The sequence below is a fragment of the Physeter macrocephalus genome, chromosome 15, assembly GCF_002837175.3.
Source record: "Physeter macrocephalus isolate SW-GA chromosome 15, ASM283717v5, whole genome shotgun sequence".
NCBI classification, from domain to species: Eukaryota; Metazoa; Chordata; class Mammalia; order Artiodactyla; family Physeteridae; genus Physeter; species Physeter macrocephalus.
Genome location: NC_041228.1, coordinates 280,115 through 298,096, shown reverse-complemented (window position 1 = coordinate 298,096; position 17,982 = coordinate 280,115). Strand labels below are relative to the sequence as shown.

The 17,982-nt window shown below is 64.6% G+C and overlaps 4 protein-coding genes across 14 annotated transcripts; 2 read left to right on the top strand and 2 right to left on the bottom strand.

The window, feature by feature from the left end:
• The first annotated feature begins 123 nt into the window (after window positions 1-123).
• On the top strand, window positions 124-2,950 carry MFSD3 (major facilitator superfamily domain containing 3). 5 transcript variants are annotated; one of them, XM_028500721.2, is made up of 6 exons: window positions 124-663; window positions 1,740-1,832; window positions 1,920-2,130; window positions 2,362-2,486; window positions 2,553-2,662; window positions 2,742-2,950. In XM_028500721.2, exons 1-6 carry the CDS (start codon window positions 144-146, stop codon window positions 2,916-2,918), a joined length of 1,236 nt encoding a protein of 411 aa, XP_028356522.2. In that variant the 5' UTR covers window positions 124-143; the 3' UTR covers window positions 2,919-2,950. The 5 variants fall into 5 exon arrangements, with proteins under 5 accessions (XP_028356522.2, XP_028356523.2, XP_054947111.1 ...); XM_028500722.2 differs by having other exon boundaries at window positions 126-576; XM_055091136.1 differs by lacking the exon at window positions 1,920-2,130 and adding an exon at window positions 2,131-2,278 and having other exon boundaries at window positions 140-663.
• A 96-nt stretch (window positions 2,951-3,046) lies between these two features.
• RECQL4 (RecQ like helicase 4) lies at window positions 3,047-9,682 on the bottom strand. 4 transcript variants are annotated; one of them, XM_055091330.1, is made up of 23 exons: window positions 9,499-9,682; window positions 9,401-9,434; window positions 9,170-9,273; window positions 8,810-8,950; window positions 7,901-8,502; window positions 7,709-7,808; window positions 7,505-7,631; window positions 7,271-7,384; window positions 7,038-7,163; window positions 6,860-6,952; window positions 6,644-6,780; window positions 6,126-6,209; window positions 5,868-6,041; window positions 5,600-5,779; window positions 5,386-5,527; window positions 5,043-5,305; window positions 4,681-4,966; window positions 4,470-4,599; window positions 4,219-4,388; window positions 3,965-4,145; window positions 3,731-3,884; window positions 3,484-3,592; window positions 3,047-3,392 (listed from the first exon to the last, which is right to left on the bottom strand). In XM_055091330.1, the coding sequence occupies exons 1-23, from the start codon at window positions 9,649-9,651 to the stop codon at window positions 3,268-3,270; spliced, it is 3,729 nt and encodes a 1,242-aa protein (XP_054947305.1). In that variant the 5' UTR covers window positions 9,652-9,682; the 3' UTR covers window positions 3,047-3,267. The 4 variants fall into 4 exon arrangements, with proteins under 4 accessions (XP_054947305.1, XP_054947303.1, XP_054947304.1 ...); XM_055091328.1 differs by having other exon boundaries at window positions 3,484-3,616; window positions 7,271-7,364; window positions 7,505-7,808; XM_055091329.1 differs by having other exon boundaries at window positions 7,271-7,364; window positions 7,505-7,808.
• Window positions 9,683-9,797: 115 nt separating this feature from the next.
• Window positions 9,798-13,382, top strand: LRRC14 (leucine rich repeat containing 14). Of its 4 annotated transcripts, none has more exons than XM_028500477.2 (4): window positions 9,798-9,841; window positions 11,492-11,845; window positions 12,026-12,610; window positions 12,710-13,382. In XM_028500477.2, exons 2-4 carry the CDS (start codon window positions 11,517-11,519, stop codon window positions 13,275-13,277), a joined length of 1,482 nt encoding a protein of 493 aa, XP_028356278.1. In that variant the 5' UTR covers window positions 9,798-9,841; window positions 11,492-11,516; the 3' UTR covers window positions 13,278-13,382. The 4 variants fall into 4 exon arrangements, with proteins under 4 accessions (XP_028356278.1, XP_007104781.1, XP_028356277.1 ...); XM_007104719.4 differs by lacking the exon at window positions 9,798-9,841 and adding an exon at window positions 9,876-10,281; XM_028500476.2 differs by lacking the exon at window positions 9,798-9,841 and adding an exon at window positions 9,876-10,382.
• An 816-nt stretch (window positions 13,383-14,198) lies between these two features.
• On the bottom strand, window positions 14,199-17,930 carry LRRC24 (leucine rich repeat containing 24). The gene is made up of 5 exons (XM_028500475.2): window positions 17,296-17,930; window positions 16,655-16,935; window positions 16,217-16,495; window positions 15,889-16,057; window positions 14,199-15,234 (listed from the first exon to the last, which is right to left on the bottom strand). Exons 1-5 carry the CDS (start codon window positions 17,537-17,539, stop codon window positions 14,312-14,314), a joined length of 1,896 nt encoding a protein of 631 aa, XP_028356276.1. The 5' UTR covers window positions 17,540-17,930; the 3' UTR covers window positions 14,199-14,311.
• Window positions 17,931-17,982: the final 52 nt, after the last annotated feature.

Genomic DNA, 17,982 nt, shown 5'->3' with positions numbered 1-17,982 from the left:
CATGGCCCCTGAGCCTGCGCGTCCGGAGCCTGTGCTCCGCAACGGGAGAGGCCACAACAGTGAGAGGCCCGCGTACCGCAAAAAAAAAAAAAAGTGTGTAAATGAAAGGAAGCTCACTCCCCGTGGCCTCAGCAGCTGACGGAATGTCTTGGCTCAAGTATCTGCGAGTTGGTTTAGGGGTTGGCAGGCCTCAGCGACCCACGGGCTTAGGGAGAGTATTGGCCAAGGCCCCAGCTCCACTCTGGATGCGGTTCTTAACCATAGTCCCTGCTTCACTATCTCTTCTGGGCCTCAGGTGCCCCACACAGCAAGGTTCTGGGCAGGAGAGGGCAGGGGAGGCGCAGGTTTCTCATTGGGTGGGCACCGCCCTCTCCAAGGCCAGCTGGGGTCAGGCTGGGGGCGGCCTGGACTGGCTCTCCTGGCCTTGTCGCTGGACACTAGAGGGCGTTTCGGGCAGCAACCGGGTGCTTCCTTGGGCTGAACGTGGGCTCAGGCCTTTCCCACGAACTTCCTGCCTTCCACGACGCTCTGCGGCCACTGGCCTGGGGAGGGCGCCGAGACCACTAGCACAGCGAGGTGAGGGTCCAGCAGCCGAAGTAAGCGGTAGTAGACAGTGGGTCCTCCGTGGGGGGCCCAGTGGACCCTGCGGCCACCAGGCTCCAGGTGAGACACCAGGAAGCACTTCCGGAGAGTTAGGGTCTGGGGACCCGATCTGATAGCCCTGGGATGGGCCGCGGGTTCGGCCGCTTCCGACGTTCGAGGACTGCTGGCCACCGGGGGCGCCAGAAGGCGGCCGGCGCTCTAGCCCGCCCGCGTTCTCTATGGCCGCCGCGTCTCCGGGTTGCGCCGCCCGGGCCAGAGCGCTGCCCCAGCGGCCGCTGTGGAGGAGGTCTGCAGTTCTTTGGGGTTCTGACGCCCCCAGGACCCAAGGGCGCGGGTGCGGACGCCAGCTTGTCCAACCCTGGCCCAGCCCCAGAGCCATGCAGCTCTGTGACCCCTGACCCCATCCCGACCGGACCGGACCCCGCTCGGGAGCGCCCTGCCCCCACTCTGAGTGGGACCTCTCATGCCGCCCCGGCCGGCCTTGAACCCAGACCCAGCCACTAGAGCTTGGGCCCCAGCCCCCGGCCCAGCGCCCCGCCTCCTCGCCATGCGTGGGAAGCTGCTGCCGCTGGCCGGCCTTTACCTGGTGCAGGGCCTGCCCTATGGGCTGCAGTCTGGGCTGCTGCCCGTGCTGCTGCGGGCCCGCGGCCTCTCCCTGACACGCGTGGGACTGGCCAAGGCGCTGTACGCACCGTGGCTGTTCAAACTTGTGTGGGCCCCGCTGGTGGACACTCGGGGCTCCCCAAGGGCCTGGCTGACGCTCAGCACGGCTGCTCTGGGCCTGGTGTGTGGGCTGCTGGCATCCCACCCTCCCGCCGCAGCTGGTCAGGCCGGGCTGCCTGTCACGGTGGCGGGGCTGCTTCTGCTGCTGAATCTGGCTGCAGCCGTGCAGGATGTGGCCCTGGACATGCTGGCTTTGCGGCTCCTGGAGCCCACAGAGCTGGGGCCTGGCAACATGGTGCAGGTGGTTGCGTACAAGCTGGGGGCGGTGCTGGCTGGGGGTGGGCTGCTGGCCTTTGGGCCCACCCTCTCCTGGCCCCGGCTCTTTCTGCTCCTGGCTGCCACTTACTGGTTGGCTGCTGCCTTGACCTGGGTGGCACCAGCCCTGCGACAGCTTCCCACACCTCTGCCCTCAGAACACCCCCGACACACCCTGCACCTTGGGCAGGACTTGCTGGCCGTGCCTGGGACCCTGTGGACAGTGGGCTTCGTGCTCACCTACAAGCTGGGTGAGTCAGGAACAGCGGGGGTGGGTCCCCAGGAGCCCCGGAACTCACTTGCAGGGCTGCCTTTCCTCTTTGGGGTCTGACCTGAAGTCTGGAGCCCAGCCCGGCCCTCTGCAGGTCCAGCTCCAGCCACCCTCCCTTGGGCCTCTCTGAGCTGCTTCACGCTGACCCTGAGCGTCATCGAAGGCCAGCCCCTGCTGTCTCCTGGCATCTGTGGCCCAGGAAGAAGGCAGGGCTGGGGGAGCGTGACTGAGGCCCAGGTGGAGGTGTGCCAGCCACCACTGCTGACTCTCTTCTGCAGGTGAGCAGGGCACCAGCGGCCTCTTCCCACTGCTCTTGCTGGACTGCGGCATCTCTGCCCCAGAGCTGGGGCTGTGGAATGGTGTGGGCGCTGTGGCCTGCTCCATTGCTGGCTCATCCCTGGGTGGGGCCCTCCTGGCCAGGCGCCGGTGAGCCCCCCTCAGCCTGCCCTGCCCACGTGTCTCCCCTTCCTTCCCCACGCCCTCTGACCTGCCCCATCACCCCACCCCAGGCAGCCACTGCCCCTGTTGAAGTCAGCGCTTCAGTTCCATCTTGGGGGCCTGGCCTGCCAGACTGCCATGCTCTTTCACCTGGACAGCCCTGGGGCCAGCCTGGCCCCCAGCACAGTCCTGAGAGGTGAGGGGTGGGCCACAGGGGGGAGGAGCTTGGAGTCCTGGGCCCTGCTGACCTCAGCCCTCCCAGGGACAGCCCTGCTGAGCCTGTGTCTGCAGCACTTCCTGGGGGGCCTGGTCACAACCACCACCTTCACCCTGATGATGCGCTGCAGCCAGCTGGCACCAAGTGCCCTGCAGGTGAGGGGATGCGGCTGCAACACCAGGGGCTGCAGGACTGGAGTCCAAGCAGGTCCTGATGTGATTCCCCCGCCCCCAGCAGGCCACACACTACAGTCTCCTGGCCAGTCTGGAGCTGCTGGGGAAGCTGCTGATGGGCACGCTGGCTGGAGCCCTGGCTGACAGCCTGGGGCCACGCCTCTGCTTCTCCGTCTTCCTCGCTCTCTCAGCCGCACCCATGCTGTACCTGGGCCTTGCACCCAACACCCTGGCCTGAACTGGGGGGCCAGACTTATCAATAAAGTGGAGTGTGCCTTTGGATTGTGTCTGGAATGAGTGACGTGCGAGGTTGTCCTCAGACTGTAGGGTTGTCCGCGCTGGAAGAAGTGTCCCTGAAAATGACTGGAGCATCTTTTATTCTGCACTTTGGGGTCTCTTTGCCCCCATGCTACTGGTGGTGGCCTTTGTCTAGAGTGGTTGGTCGCTGTCCTGGCCACTGATATCTACGCCTATCTTTGCCTTGAGGACCTGCTGCACCTGACACCCCCCCATGCTGTGGCCACGCAGCCCCTGCTCAGGCCCATGTCTGTGACGTGGGGGAACTGGGTCCTTCCGCGGCAGGGTGGTCAGCAGCCCCACAACAGGATCTCCTCTGTGGCCAGGTGCATGAGGGCATGGAAGCTCAGGTGCAGGTACTTTCTCCAGAAGCGCTGGTCCCGCCCGTACACCTGGGCTGGATAGCAGGGGCTTCCTGCAGTGGGAGGAGACACGGCTCTGAGGATTCCGGCCAGGTCTGCCCCCAGCCCCCACCTTGCTCAGGGCTGGGCCTCCCAGGTCCGCACCGATGCCGTGGAAGATCCGGGCCACAGCCCTGCCTGAGAAGCGCTGCTCTGGCCACGAGGACAGGAGGTGGCGGACGTCCCGGCGGATCTGGTCCTCCCAGTCCTGGAGCTGCCGGGGGGCACACGTGGCATGCTGTGCCGCAGTGCTCAGTGAGGGGCGGGGGGCAGGTGTGTGGCTGCAGCCGGGGGTGCATCCTCTCTGCAACTCCTCTCCCCCTGCCCCCACCCCGGAGGCCCCGACACTCACCCTGGCCTGTCCTGGCTCAGGGTCCTCCTCGGCCTCCACGCCCCCCGGCGCTTCTAACTCTTCCTCGAAGTAGTGGCTGAGCAGGGCCTTGAGCCTGCCGCTGCGAGCCTCATCGGGCTGCTCCAGACACGGCCCGCAACTGGGGAAGGCCACGCTGGGGTGGGAAGAGCCTGTCAGAGCGGCCCGCCTTGGGGAGGATGGGGTGGCCCAGGCCCTGCCCACCCCCTCCTGCACCTGTGAAAAGCCCGGAAGGTGCGGTGCAGGCGAGCCAGGGCTTCTCGCTCACGGGCCTGCACGCGGCCGTACAGGAAGTCACAGATCTGGTCCCTCTCCTGGGCTGTCAGGTCCCCGGGGCTGTGCAGGTGGAAGGCCAGCTCCCTGAACTCCACCAGCACCCCCGTGCCCCGAGGCACACCTGCCAGATAGGGTGTCAGAAACTGGCAGAAAGGCGGTAAACAGGCGGCAAGCAGGGCTGGGGGCAGGCGCACCTGTCCCGGGCTCTGGATCCCACCGCAGCTGGTGGAGAGCCCGCCGCACGGGGGCCAGCTCCCAGCCCATGGAGTCTGCCAGCTCGACCACGTCCAGCTCCACAGAACAGCTTCCCCCACCTGTCTTCTTGGGGCGCTGCCGGGCCAACCACACAGCCAGGGGGGGACACCTGTACCAGGGCAAGGGACATGTGACTGGCAGCCCTGGTTCTCTGTCCCTGTCCTGAGCCCGGGGTGGGACGTACGCTCACCTGCGGGCCAGGGCCTGGAGCTGGGTGGGGCCGCCGGGGCAGCGCAGGTGGCAGCAGGCATAGGTGGGCGCCAGCAGCTTCAGCCAACGCTGTGGGTGCAGCTCAAGGTAGCACAGCAGAGTCTCGATGGCTGGGGGCAGAGAAGGGCTCAGAAGACGCGGGGATGCCGGGGTGTCCCCACATCCCACCTCTCACGCTCCCTGCTCCTCACCCTCCTCGGGCATGTCCAGGGCTTGCACGCTTGGCTGCACCGGGAGTGCCCGCTTGTGGCCCGGGCACCGGCTTGTGTGCTCGAGGCTGGGGCGGTCAGCATCCTGGGGAGATGTAGCCACAAGGACCCTGGCCGAGTGCCTTTCCCGGCTCTCGTCTCCCTGCTGCTCTGGGGGCTGCCGGGCGCAAGCACAGGGAGGGAACGCGCGCTGCACCAGCCTCTTCACGGCGAGGAAGTCGATGACGTTGGCGTGAACGTGTCTGCGCAGCTCCCACAGATCCTCACCCTGCAGCAGAGCAGCATGAATGCGGGGCTGCAGCCGGGGGCGGGGCTGGGGGAGCGGTGGTGGGACGGGTACCCACCTGGGGCCGGAGGAAGACGTGGCACTGTGCAGGCTGCCCGTCACGCCCAGCCCGGCCTACAGCCTGCACGTAGCTCTCAAAGCTCGGGGGCAACCCCAGGTGCAGCACGGCCCGCACATCTGGCCGGTCCAGCCCCATCCCGAAGGCCACCGTGGCCACCACCACCCGCAGCCGGCCCTCCATGAAGGCCCGCTGTACCCGCCGCCGCTCCCGGCCGCCCATGCCGGCGTGGTAGGCTTCAGCCACAGCCTCCGGGGCTCGGCCTGCAGGGAAGACCCACGGTGGTCAGGTGGGGCACGTGCCCGGGGCCCATCTGTGGGGTGCAGGCCTGCCTCCACCTCACCTCGGGATCCTGGGGCCTGGGCCTCACGCAGGCAGGTACGCAGCAGGGCAGCGACCCGCTCCGTGTCCTCTCGCCTGTTACAGTAGACGATGACAGACTCCAGGGCACGGAAACGATCACTCTGCAGCAGCGTCACCAGAGCCTGGAGAGGACGCGGGTCAGCACGGGCAGTCGGAAGGCAAAGCCTCTGCTCGGCCTGCGCGTGCACGCTTACCTGGTCTGGGTCCCTGTCCGAAGACACAGAGAGGTGCAGGTGGGCAGGGATGGTGCCCGGCCCCCTGAGGACAGACTCTTCGGCCACGCCCAGGTGCCGGGCCACGTCAAGGGCGGTGCTGCGCGTGGCCGTGGCTGTGAGACCCAGGAAGCAGCCGATACCCACGCATTCACGCAACACCTATGTGGGGAGGAGTGGCGAGATGCCCAACCTTCCTCGGTCTGCTCACATAGCAACCTCCCCCGCCGCCCCCCCGCACAAGGCTTACCTGGCAGACGCGCAGGTAGCAGGGCCGGAAGTTGTGGGACCACTGGGAGAGGCAGTGGGCCTCATCGATGCAGGCAAAGGCAACCCGTGGCAGCTGAGCAAGGAGGGCGGCGCCCCCCGCCCCAACCAGCGCCTCTGGCGACAGCATCAGCACTTGCACCCGGGCTGACCGAACCTGAGGGTGACGGCAAGGTCAGGAGCACCGCCAAGGGGGCCTGCCTGCTGCCTCTGCTGGTCTCGCCCTGTGAAGGCCCCTTACCTTCTGCAGGGCAGAGTCCCGCTCCTTCTTGGTCATCCCCGAGTGGATGCAGACCGCCTTCAGGCCTGGGGGCAGGCCGGAAACCTGCAGGCGCAGGAGCATAGCCTGTCACAGGCCACCAGCCCTGGCCCTTCGCCACGTGCCTCTTAGAATGGTTTGGCCGGACAGCTATTGCTGTGTCCCCTCCAGGATCTCTGGGAGAAAAACCCAGGTCCTGGGTCCTATGACTAAGCATTCAGAGCCACCTGTGGGCTTTGACTCAGGAGCACTGGAGACAGGTCCCAGTGGGGATGCCCCCCTCCCCCAAGCTGCTCCTCTTGTGGGTGGGCCTGGGTCTAGCCAGCTGTGTCCCTGCTGCCTTTGGGCCACTGCCAGCTTATAGACAGAGCTGAGAATGGCCTGGCCACTTGCCACTCGAGGGTGGGGGTGGGGCAAGAAGCAGCAGCCCAAGTGGGTCAACAGAGCCATGGGTACCAGCTCTTGCCTTCTGCACCTACCCAAGGACCCTGTCCACCAACCTGGCTGTCCATGAGAGACATGAGAGGAGAGACGACCAGCGTGAGGCAGGGGCTTCGCCGGAAGTAGAGCAGCGCAGGGAGCTGGTAGCACAGGGACTTACCAGCCCCTGTGGGCAGCACCAGCAGCGTGGACATGCCTGGGTTTTACCAAGGGTCAAGAGCACAGCTCTGTGGCCCAGCCTCAGTCCCAGCGCGCCCCCTGCCGGCCACACTCACCAGACAGGATGCGCATGACCACATGCTCCTGCAAAGGGTAGAAGGCTTGGTGCCCCAGCTGCTCCAGGGCCTGAAACAGCTCAGCTGGCGTGTCTGTGGACACAGGTATCAGTCAGCATGGCCCCGAGTCGCCCCCAACCCCCAGTCAAGGCTCTGCGGCTGGGAGGCGTCTACTTACCTACCACCTGCCCCAAAGGCCCTGGCGGATAGAGTGGTGGCACAGGGGGCAGACAAGGAGCCTTGGGCACAGACTGCCCTGTGGGCACCAGCTGCTCAGGCCCCGCAGGCTCTGTGTCTTCTTCCCCTGCCGAGAGCAGATAAGACAGGGTAGGATAGGAGCTCCGGACTGGTCTGGGGTCACTCTGGCAAGAAAGCCACTTGCTACAACCTCTTCTCCACCTCTTTGCTCACCAGAGAGTTGGCGGCAGGCAGCGCCCATTCTCTGGGATACTTCCTCGAACGTGGCCCGGGTCTGTGTGCCACCCTCATCCTTGCCACTCTCCTTCTGAGGGGCCAGAGTAAGTTCTGGACCAGGGGCAGGAGTTAGGAGGGCCTTTTGCTTGAGCGAGAGCCGCCTCCCCAAAGAGCAAAACAACCCCTGCGAGCAACGCTGGCCCCAGCCCCGCCCCAGGGCCGAGGCCTCACCTGGCTGAGGGCACTGGGGTGCCCAGTGCCTGAGCTGCCCACACTGGGAGCAAGAATCCTGGGCTGTGGCTCTGCGCTGACCACCCCCAAAATACTCTCCTTTCTTCTGCCACTTCTGCTTCCATACCTAGTGGGGACATAAAAGGGACTCACAAAGCAAGAAGCAAGGCAGGTGGGTGGGAGCATCTGGCACCACCTTCTCACCTGTTTGCGAAGAAGCCTGCCCCTTGAGGCCGGGCCCCGTACATAGCGTTTCTGCTTCATGTTGAGCCGCACATAGTTCCCTCTATCCTGGACAGCAGGTCTAGAAGAGACGCACAGGTCGACTGCACCCATAGCCCTCCCCGCCATGGCGCGACTGAGAGCAGCGCTGCTGGGAGGCTAGGGCAGTGATACCTGGGGGCTGGGGGCTTGCTGGGGGGCTGTGCCTGCACAGGCTGCTCTGGACAGTTTTCTGCAGGCACTGCAGCCCCAGCTCCCGCAGGCAGGGGTCCTGCTTGGCCGCTGTCCTGCTGGGTCTGTGCAGGGCTTCCCTCCAGCTCCCCACTCCATCTCCGCTTCTTGCCTTGACAGGTACCAGGCTGGGAGTTCCCTGCACTGATACCAGCTGCTGGTAGAGTTGGAGTCTCTGGGTCCTGTAAAGGCACCTCAAGGCCAGCGCTGGGACCGAGGACAGATGCAACACCTGGAGTAAGAAGCTGGGACTCCTCTGCACCCAGGCAAGGCTGGCAGGCCCTGGAAACCCCCAGAAAATCTGGGGTCCCGTTGTGACACCGCTGCAGCCAGCCTGGGTCTAGGGAGCCCAGCCGCAGGCTCAGGGATGCCCTCAGCTGCTGGTGCCGGCCTGGCCTCAGCTGGGGCCTGGGAGGCTGGGGGGGCACCTCACTGACTTCTTCTGGAGAGATGGTGCCAGCTCCTGTGTCTGGTGGCCCTGGGGAAGTCATCTTGGAGGAGGATCTTCTTATAAGCCGGGGTATTCGGCCCAGGGCTGGCCCAGCCTGGGAGGAAGAGATAAGTAGGCAGGAACTCAGGCCCTTGGGGGTGCTGCAGACTCTGAAACCTGCTGGAGGCCCCACCTGTAACAGCTGAGCGATGTGAGAAACAAGGCTAGGACATAAAAGAAGTCGAGAGCAGACGCTGACGCTGAGCTCTTCTAGAGAGCTGTGCCCTGACAAGTGCTGCAGTTGTGTGTGTGCACGTGAATACGTGTGAAAGACTTAACAAGGCTGGGTGTCTGCTAATCCTGCTCCTGGGCCAAGAGTAGCTCTGGACCCAGGCTGGATGCACTGCCTGCCCGACCCTCACCTGCAGACTGCCCTTCAGATTGGCCTTAAGCCTCTTCCCGTAGTCCTGCACAGATCCCTGAGAACTGAGCCTTGTCGTAGGATGGGGGCTCTGGGTGGCGGACCGATTCAGGTGGGGCCCCCAGCAGCTGGGCTCCAGCATCTGCAGGAAGAGACGGTAGAGATCTAGGCCACGGAAAGGCTGGCGTAGGGGGAAACAGAGGTGTCTCCAGCCCCGGAGAACTGGGGGCGGGGGCTGTCCTTCCTCCACCCTGTCAGCCCGCCCCCTGAGTTCTTTGCCCCACAGAGCCTGGGTCACGACTCCTCCTGGATCCGGCATACAGGAAGTTGACCGATAGGCTGGGATGTCGAGCCCGGGTACCTCCTCGGCCGCCGCCACGGGAAGCGACTGCTCCGAGCCGTGAGGCCCGACGCCGCCGGCCTGACCCAGTGCCTCCTTCAGGGTGCGGTACTCCCGGTAGAGCGCTGAGGGCGGGGCCGGTGGGGGGGTCGGTGTTCAGGAGGCAGGGCTCGGCTGGGCGTGGGGGTGGAGGCCGCCCGCCCCCTGCCCGCGTCCCCCGCCGCTGCCTCCGCCCCGCGCCCGCTCGCTCACCGCGGGTCTCCTCGGGCGCCGCTTCCACGTCCTCCTGTAAAGGGAGCGCGTCAGCCGGATGCCGCTCCCTCAACTTCCCGCCCACGGGCAGCCCGCACCTGGCCCGGCAACCGCCCGCTCCGCCGCCGAAACGCGCGCTCCCACGCCTGCAGCCTCTCCCGCACATCTCGCAGCCGCTCCATGGTCGCCTTGCCCTGCGCCCGGCGTCCCAGGAATCTCCCGCCAGGAGGGCGACGCCGGCCGCCAGCCATTGGGGGCGCTCGGCGGGGTTGGAGGCGGGGCGACGCGGCGGCCGCCGGGCCGGGGCAGCCAATCCTCGGGGCCCTGGAGCGGCAGCCAATGGGGGGCGTCAACGTCATCGCGGCGCGCGGCGGCGCTGGGCGGGGCGCGACGTGCGGCGAGGCGGGGCCGGCGGCGGCGACGGCGGCGTCTGCGGGCCCGGTGAGCGCCGGCTGCCGGCCGGGGACGGAGCGTGGCGGCGTGTGTCCCCGTCTCTGCCTGGCCGCACGAGGCCGGTGCGGGCGCTCGGGACGGCGCCGCCCGGGAGGCGGGGGCGGGAGCCCAGGCGGTGTGGCTGCGGGGAGGGGAGGACCCGGAGCACGGTGCCGGGCTGAGCGGCCTCGGGTCCCAGGAGGCGACGCACAGGCTTCGAGGGGCAGACCCCGCCCGGAAGGAGGAGGGCGTCGGATTTAGAGCCTCCCGCGGCTCGAGGCTTGGAGGAGCCGGGCGGGGGCGTCTTCAGGGAAACGGCGGAGCCGCGGGCCGGTGGGGGGGGGGGGGGCGGCGGCCACCACACAGAGGCTCCTCCCACGGTGACCACACTGGCTGCTTTCGTTTCCTCTCATGACAGGTGCTTGGTTGGTCTGTCCTGTCACAGCGAGGTATGAATCGTCCTCGCGAGATTTGTCCACAGGCAGAGCGAGGCCGAGGGTTGACGTCCCGGGCTTCTCAGGAACCAGTGCCCTAAGGACTTGTGTGTGAGGTCCGCAAGAGCAGGGGCTCTGGGGCCAGGCTGCCACCCTTCCCGAGCTTATCACCCAGGCTGTGACCTCTTTTGGGCAAGGCTTAGGTCTTAGTTGTCTAACCTGTTTTCAGGGAGATGACCCAGAGGCAGTTTCGAGGATGAGGTGCCTGGCGGGCGCACAGTAAGTCAGCAGCAGAGCTGACACCCAGGTATCCTGTGCTCTCAGGTACCTCCTTTGTGCTCCTTGTCAGCTTGGATGTCACTTTGGCAGCTGCCTCTACCTATCTGAGCAAAGGCCCCTAATTAGGTGACTCTGAATCCCATGGGTTTGAGACTTGGTCTCTTAACATGGTTCTCCAGGGAAGAGAGAGACGTTTACACAGGTGGCGAGGATCTCGATGGGTGAGGCATTCTTTCTGTAAATCTCCAGGGGTCTCCGTGCCTGATGATGCTCCTGGAAGACAGTAGTTAGAACTGGGGCTCGTGTTGAGGGCTTGGGTTACTCAGGTTCTTTGGACTCAGAGCTGTCTGGGTTGAAGGTCCTTTCTATTTGCCCTGCTGTTTATTAAATTGCATCTGTACTTCCAACTCTTCTTTGCTGTGCTGCACAGAATCCAAGGGCGGCCTCCTAAGGCTTCTGAGGAGGCTGGGAGAGGGTCCTGTGATGCAGCTTCCAGCCCCCCTGCTAGTATCCCATCTCTCTAGTGCTTGGGGGATAGGGGGGCTTTGTTTTTGCCTACTTTTAAGGAAGGGCAGAAGAGCAGATGTCGGATAAGTGGCTTTGTGATTTGGGAGGCCTGGAATACAGATGGTGGGCCCCGCAGAGTAACAGCCATCAAAAGCACACCCAGGCGAGCTGGTCATCTCTGGTGCCATGCTGTTTATGTGCTGCTCGATGGCTTTGTCTCCCTAGGGAGGCCCCCGTGCTTCTGGAGGGCGGGGACTGGGGGTGGCCTCGTTCTCCCTTTCACTACTCTTAGCCTAAGGCAAAGCACCTAGCACTTGCTCTTTGGTGCCGTGGTTCTCCACTGTGTGCCGAGGGCCATGCTGAGCTTTCCCACTACCAGCGCGTGGAGGGGGTGGAGGCCTGGGGTCCGTCCTCCCCACTGAAGGGCCCTTCCCTGCAGGTGGCCTCCTGCCCGGCCCGGCACCATGCACACCCTTGTGTTCCTGAGCACGCGGCAGGTGCTCCAGTGCCAGCCGGCTGCCTGCCGGGCCTTGCCCCTGCTGCCACGAGAGCTCTTCCCCTTGCTCTTCAAAGTGGCCTTCATGGACAAGAAGACCGTTGTGCTGCGCGAGCTGGTGCACACATGGCCCTTTCCACTGCTTAGCTTCCAGCAGCTGCTGCAGGAGTGTGCCCACTGCAGCCGGGCCCTGCTGCAGGAGCGGCCTAGCACAGAGAGCATGCAAGCCGTGATCCTGGGGCTGACTGCCCGGCTCCACACCCCGGAGACTGAGGCTGGCACACAGCCCCTCTGCAGGTATGGGCTCACTGGAGGGGCCCTCGGGCCTGGGGGGTGCAGAGAGGGTCCCCCAAGAGGTTCCAGGCTGGTGCAAGAGCACAAAGCAGGAACAGGCATGTCGCTCCTGTCCTAAGGTGGCTGGGAGTGGGTGTGGGCTGTGTCCCCTTGTTTCCTGCCTCAGCCCACCCGTGCTCCCAGGAAGCACGCGCTGCGGGTGCTGGACATGACGGGCCTCCTGGATGACGGCGTGGAGCAGGACCCGGGCACCATGAGCATGTGGGACTGCACAGCAGCTGTGGCCCGCACGTGCATCGCGCAGCAGCAGGGCAGGACTGCAGAGCCCGGCCTGGCCCCCGTTCCTGTGGAGGTGCGTGTGGACCTGCGGGTGAACCGGGCCTCTTATGCATTCTTGCGGGAGGCACTCCGTAGCAGCGCGGGCAGTCCACTGCGGCTCTGCTGCCGGGACCTGCGGGCTGAGGACCTGCCCATGCGCAATACCGTGGCCCTGCTGCAGCTTCTGGATGCGGGCTGCCTGCGCCGCGTGGACCTGCGCTTCAACAACTTGGGCCTGCGAGGCCTGTCCGTCATCATCCCACACGTGGCCCGCTTCCAGCACCTGGCCAGCCTGCGGTTACACTATGTGCATGGGGACTCTCGGCAGCCCTCTGTGGATGGCGAGGACAACTTCCGTTACTTCCTGGCCCAGATGGGCCGCTTCACGTGTTTGCGGGAGCTCAGCATGGGCTCCTCTCTTCTCTCGGGGCGGCTGGACCAGCTGCTCGGGTGAGCGGGCCCTGCTATTGCCCTGCCCTGCCCTTCCCCTCCCCTCCAGGAGGCCTTCCCCTGGCCCAGCCTATTTGTGACCCCTTGTGTCCTCCACAGCACCCTGCAGAGCCCCCTGGAGAGCCTGGAGCTGGCCTTCTGTGCCCTCCTGCCTGAGGACCTGCGTTTCCTGGCACGGAGCCCCCACGCTGTCCACCTCAAGAAGCTGGACCTGAGTGGCAATGACCTGTCCGGCAGCCAGCTGGAGCCCTTCCAGGGTCTGCTGCAGGCAGCAGCAGCCACGCTGCTGCACCTCGAGCTGACCGAGTGCCAGCTTGCCGATACCCAGCTGCTGGCCTCGCTTCCTGTGCTGACTCGCTGTGCCAGCCTCCGCTACCTCGGCCTCTACGGTAACCCGCTGTCTATGGCGGGCCTCAAGGAGCTCCTGAGGGACTCGGTGGCACAGGCCGAGCTGCGCACGGTGGTGCACCCTTTCCCCGTGGACTGCTATGAGGGCCTGCCCTGGCCACCGCCTGCCTCTGTCCTGCTGGAAGCCTCCATCAATGAGGAGAAGTTTGCCCGCGTGGAGGCTGAGTTGCACCAGTTGCTACTGGCCTCAGGCCGTGCCCACGTGCTCTGGACCACAGACATCTATGGGCGCCTGGCTGCAGACTACTTTAGCCTGTGATCTCCAGGCTCTGGGTGAGCGTTAGGCTGTCCTGGGGTCCAGGGCTGCTGGAGGCCTCTTGCCCTTTGGGTAGTCAGAGCCTTTGGGACCTTGCTGGAGGCTTGACACGAAGGCACTAGTCTCTGATTTCTTTGCTCCTGGGCGCACCTTGAGCATGCCCATGCTTTTTGCAGCACCCTGTGCAGTTTGTCCTGCACTTGCTGCCCTGACTCACTGACCATGTGTGGGCCTGAGGGCTGGATTCCAGGCCTACATGGCCCTGCCTGGTTTGGCTGCACTTAGCTGCCCTCTGGTGTCCTGGTTCTCTCCTTGGAATGTTCCTGGGATCTATAAGCTGAGAGAGGATGTTTTCCTTGGGCCCTCCCCAAGAGCAGACTGCTCTGGGGTGGAAGTTTGGACAGGGGCCTGCTTCAGGGAGGGTTGGGCTCCCAGGCACTCTGGGGCCTCTTAACGTTCTCCTTTCCCTGGCACACAGGAGACGGCCTGTCAGCCGGGTTTGGGGGCCAGGGGGTGTCTTTAAGGTACAAACGTGCAGTGTACTTAGAACTTAAATCTGTGGCTATTTTTTCTGTCCTAACTGGTCAAAGTGAGTTGTCTCCTCCGCTGTCACCCCCAGCCTGACCACTGGGTGACATGTCTTAACGGCCTGCCGCCCCACCTTTTCTCTAGACATCTCCGCAGTCCGTCACCCCTCCTCGCAGAGGTTCAGGCTTTTCCTGGGGTGGCGGGGCCCGAGGCGGACCTGCAGAGCTGGAGGTCTGGTGATTTGGGCAGGGGTCTTTTTTAGAGGGTCTCAGTGGGGCGTTGGAAGCCTACCCTGGCTACCCTCCGTTCGCGCCCCAGAACTTCCATCTGCAGGGGTCTGCAGGCGCTTCCGCCCCGCCCGACGCCCAGGAACCCCTTACACAGCTCGCAACACGGCGCAGCTTCCACCCTTTACTGATCGCGCTGGAGCATGCGCGGGGACATCCAGCCCGGCCAATCCGTGGGGCTTGCGTCATCAGCGCGCGTCCGCCCCCCCCTCCCCCCGCCTTTCAGCAGCGGATCTCGTAGGCGGCCGGCGGCTGCTGCGGGAGGCCCTGCGCGATTCCGGGCGTTGCGACCTCGGCCGCCTCCGCCGGGCCTTCGGCGAAGAGCGGCTTGGAGCGGTCGATGACGAACATCTCGTGGCCCCGCTCGTCGCGGAGCTCCTCGAGCTGCGCAAAGGTGCAGGGCCCATCCGAATAATCGTTGACGAAGAGCGCGCCCTCCCCGGGAGGCCCTGGTGCCTTTTTGCGCCTGCGCCGCCTGCGGCAGATCATGGTCGCCAGCAGCAGCGCCGTGAGCGCCAGGAGCGCGATGGCCGTTGCGATGGCCGTCTGCGTGGCCAGGCCCAGGGCGCGAAAGGCCATGCCGCCCGCCTCGGGCAGGGACTCGTGGCTGACTGGGTCGCCGGCCCGGGGCGGCGCAGGCGCCAGCAGCAGCTGCTGGGACAGGTTGACCAGAAGCTGGAAGGGCAAGCGGGCGGCGCCGCCGGCGTTGGAGGCCTCGCACTCGTACTTGCCGGCGTGGGCCAGGGTGATGTTGGTGAGGAAGAGCATGCCGCTGCCCGTGTCGGATGCCCCGGGCCCACCTGGGCCCGGCACCCCGCCTTCAGGTTGGGCCTGGGCCTGCGGCGGCCCCTCGCGAAGCTGCGCCACCTTTCTCCAGGTCACCAGGGGCTGCGGGTAGCCGGAAGCCTGGCAGGCAACCCTCAGGTCCTCACCCAGGTTGGCTGTCACCTCCAGCGGCTCCACGTGCACAGAGGGTGGGATGCAGATGAGGCTACTGCCAGATACTTCCAGGAGACTCTGAAGTGCCAGGCGGGGGGGCTCTGCACACGTGATTTTCTTGTCCCTGGAGCTGAGCAGTCGCTGGCCCCCTTCCTTGATCCAGGTTCCCAGCCAGTGCAAGGCACAGTCACAGCGCCATGGGTTCTCTGTGGGCAGAACAGCAGCAGACAGGTAGCTAGCTCAGGGGTGGCTCCAGAGCACAGCGTGTGTGGCTGGGGTTGTTGGCCAGAGCAGGAGCCCCTTTCTCACCTCCCACAGTTGGGGACCCCTGCCACCCTTTCTCTGACCCCAGGCTCCTTAAGTGTGGGCAGCCACACCCACCCCCCCACCTCCTTTCTGTGATGCACGTCCAGTTTACTTCACCCATCTCTGAGAAAGCCCCCGCTCCTCTGACGTCTCTCCTTGTGACAAGTCTTGCTATCTGGGGGGGGAACTTCTGTGTGCACATAGACATCCTGCCAGCCTTGTCTTCGGGTGCTGTCTCCAGGAAATATCCCCAGTCCTGGTCTCATCTTTGCAGTTTTTTCCTGCCTGCCTCTCCTGGCCCCAAAGTGTATGAGCCGCTCAGCTCTGTCCAGTTTGTTCAGGGACTCATACCTTTTCTGTCTCCCTTAGGCAACTGTAACCCTGCCAGCACCCCTACTCCTAGCAGCCTTCTGTCATGGCTATGGGTGGTGGTGGGGCCCCCCAGAGCACTGCCACTGGAGCCCCCTCCACAGCTGGGCCGGCTACCTACCGCCACCACTGTGGTCAAGGAAGCTACCTTTGCATGAGACTCCCTTGCCCCAAGAAAGAGGTACCTGTGAGGCGCAGGACCTGCAGGCTGGCCAGGGGCTGCAGGGCCTCCTGGCTGATGGTGCCCAGCTGGTTCCTGCTGAGGTCCAGCAGTGCCAGCGAGGAGAGCCCGGCCAGGGCCTGGTTCTCCAGCAGCTCGATGCTGTTTTCCTGCAGGTGCAGCTCCTGCAGTCGCTGAAGCAGGGACAGTAGGTCATCAGGGAAAGGGGCCCTGGGGGACATGTCCCCTTCTTACCAGGCTAGACTGGGCTGCTTTTTCTCCCCTTCACCACTCCAGCCAGGTAAGGCAGGTGGCAGTGCAGGAGGACCTCTTGCCCACTCCTCCCCCCTCACCTGCAAGTGTAGGAAGGTGAAATCCAGCAGCTGTACCAGCTGGTTGCCAGCTAGGTAGAGCACGCGCAGTTGGGCCAGGCCGGCAAAAGCGCCAACGCGCAGGGCGCGCAGCCGGTTGCCGGTGAGCGCCAGCTCCAGCAGGCGCGACTGTGCACGGAAGGCGCCTGGCTCCAGGGCGCGCAGGCTGTTGTTGTGCAGGTAGAGACGACGCAGGGAGGCGAGGGGCGCCAGGATGCCCGGCTCCAGGCGCGCGATGCTGTTGTCCTGCAGGAACAGCGTCTGTGCCGGAAGGAGGGAGGGAGAGCGTTTACCCCGCTGAGGGGGGGGGTCTCTCTTTTCCCTAGGGCGCCCCATTCACCCACCGGGAGGCTCGCACACCATCCCTCCGTGTCGCGGGCACCCCTGGCCCGCAGCCCGGCGGCCCCACTCGGTGCCCACCTGCGTCCCAGGCGGGATTCCGGACGGGACCAGGCGCAGCCGCAGGGCGCCGCACTCCACCGTGGCGCTGTAGCAGCGGCAGGCCGCAGGGCAGCCGGCAGCGCGAGGCGGGAGACCCGGCAGCGACAGCAGCGACAGCAGCAGCAGCAGTGCGGGCGCCCCTGGGGCCATCTCTTGCGGGACCGGCCGCAGGCCACGAAGTTGCAGCCTTCTCAGCAGCCTCCCTACAGTCTGGCCCCGATGGGATGCGCCTCCTGAAACACGGGTGGTCAGGCCTGTCCCTAACATTTGAGAGCCAGTGAAAAGCACGGATGGAGGCACACACCGTGTCTGATTTTTGAAGTTTGAAATTAGTTCAAGAAACTGATAAAATAAAACGTTCATTGCCTCCTTTTATAAAAAGGAATAAAGATCTGGGGCATCGGGTTTCGGTTTAGAATTTCTCATGTCCTCGGTCTTGCCACACAGGCCACAGAAGGAGCGCCTACACCACCCCAACCCGCTTCTCTCCCCATCCCATCTCTGCCCAAGGCTCCACGCTGCTAGTGTCCGTCCCTGCCCTCACCTAACCTTGACCCGGGGTTTACTCTAGTCATTTTTATCCCTAGAACTCATGCTATGACCCCAACCCTGGGATTCACCTGTTGTGAACTGATGGAGGACATGGGCACAACTGGTCTCAGGGGAGCCACCAGCCACAGGCACAGTTTTGTCCAGCCTCTGGCCCTGCCCTCCTGGGGGTGGGAGTTGGTAGAACAGCTTAGCTAGAATTAAGAGCTTTTCCTCAGGGAAACTGTTAAGACAGTTGGGGGATGAGACAAATAGGAAAGCCAGTTCAGAAGCTGTGGGCCTGTGTTCTCCATGCTGGCTCCGAGAAAGGTGCATCCGTCTTTGGGGGTAGGTGGGGCCGTGGAATGGCTGGGGTGTGAAAGAGGGGCCTTGGGCCACTAACTGGGTTTTAGTGTAGTTTCCCAAGTAGGCTCTGGGAACACTGATCTCCTGGACTCTGAAGGAGTGTGTAGTGTTTTGGGGTTTATACACATGCAGCTGTGATCCTAGAGGGAGAAGAAGGCCTGGGTCTAGTTCAAGGCACAATGAGTCCTGTTGTAAAGGTGGGGACCTCGGCTGAGAAGCCAGCCAGTCTGAAGCCAGGGATGGTAGGGCTGAGGGTGTGCTATCAGCTAGCCTCCAGCCCCACCTCAAATGGTCCCTGCTCTGAACACCTGCCTGTTCACCTGGTCTCCCTATTAGGAGAGTGAGTCATGTGGAAAGACACCAAGTGGGCTTGGTGTTTGTTTAAATCTTGCTCTAAATTGTAACTCACATGA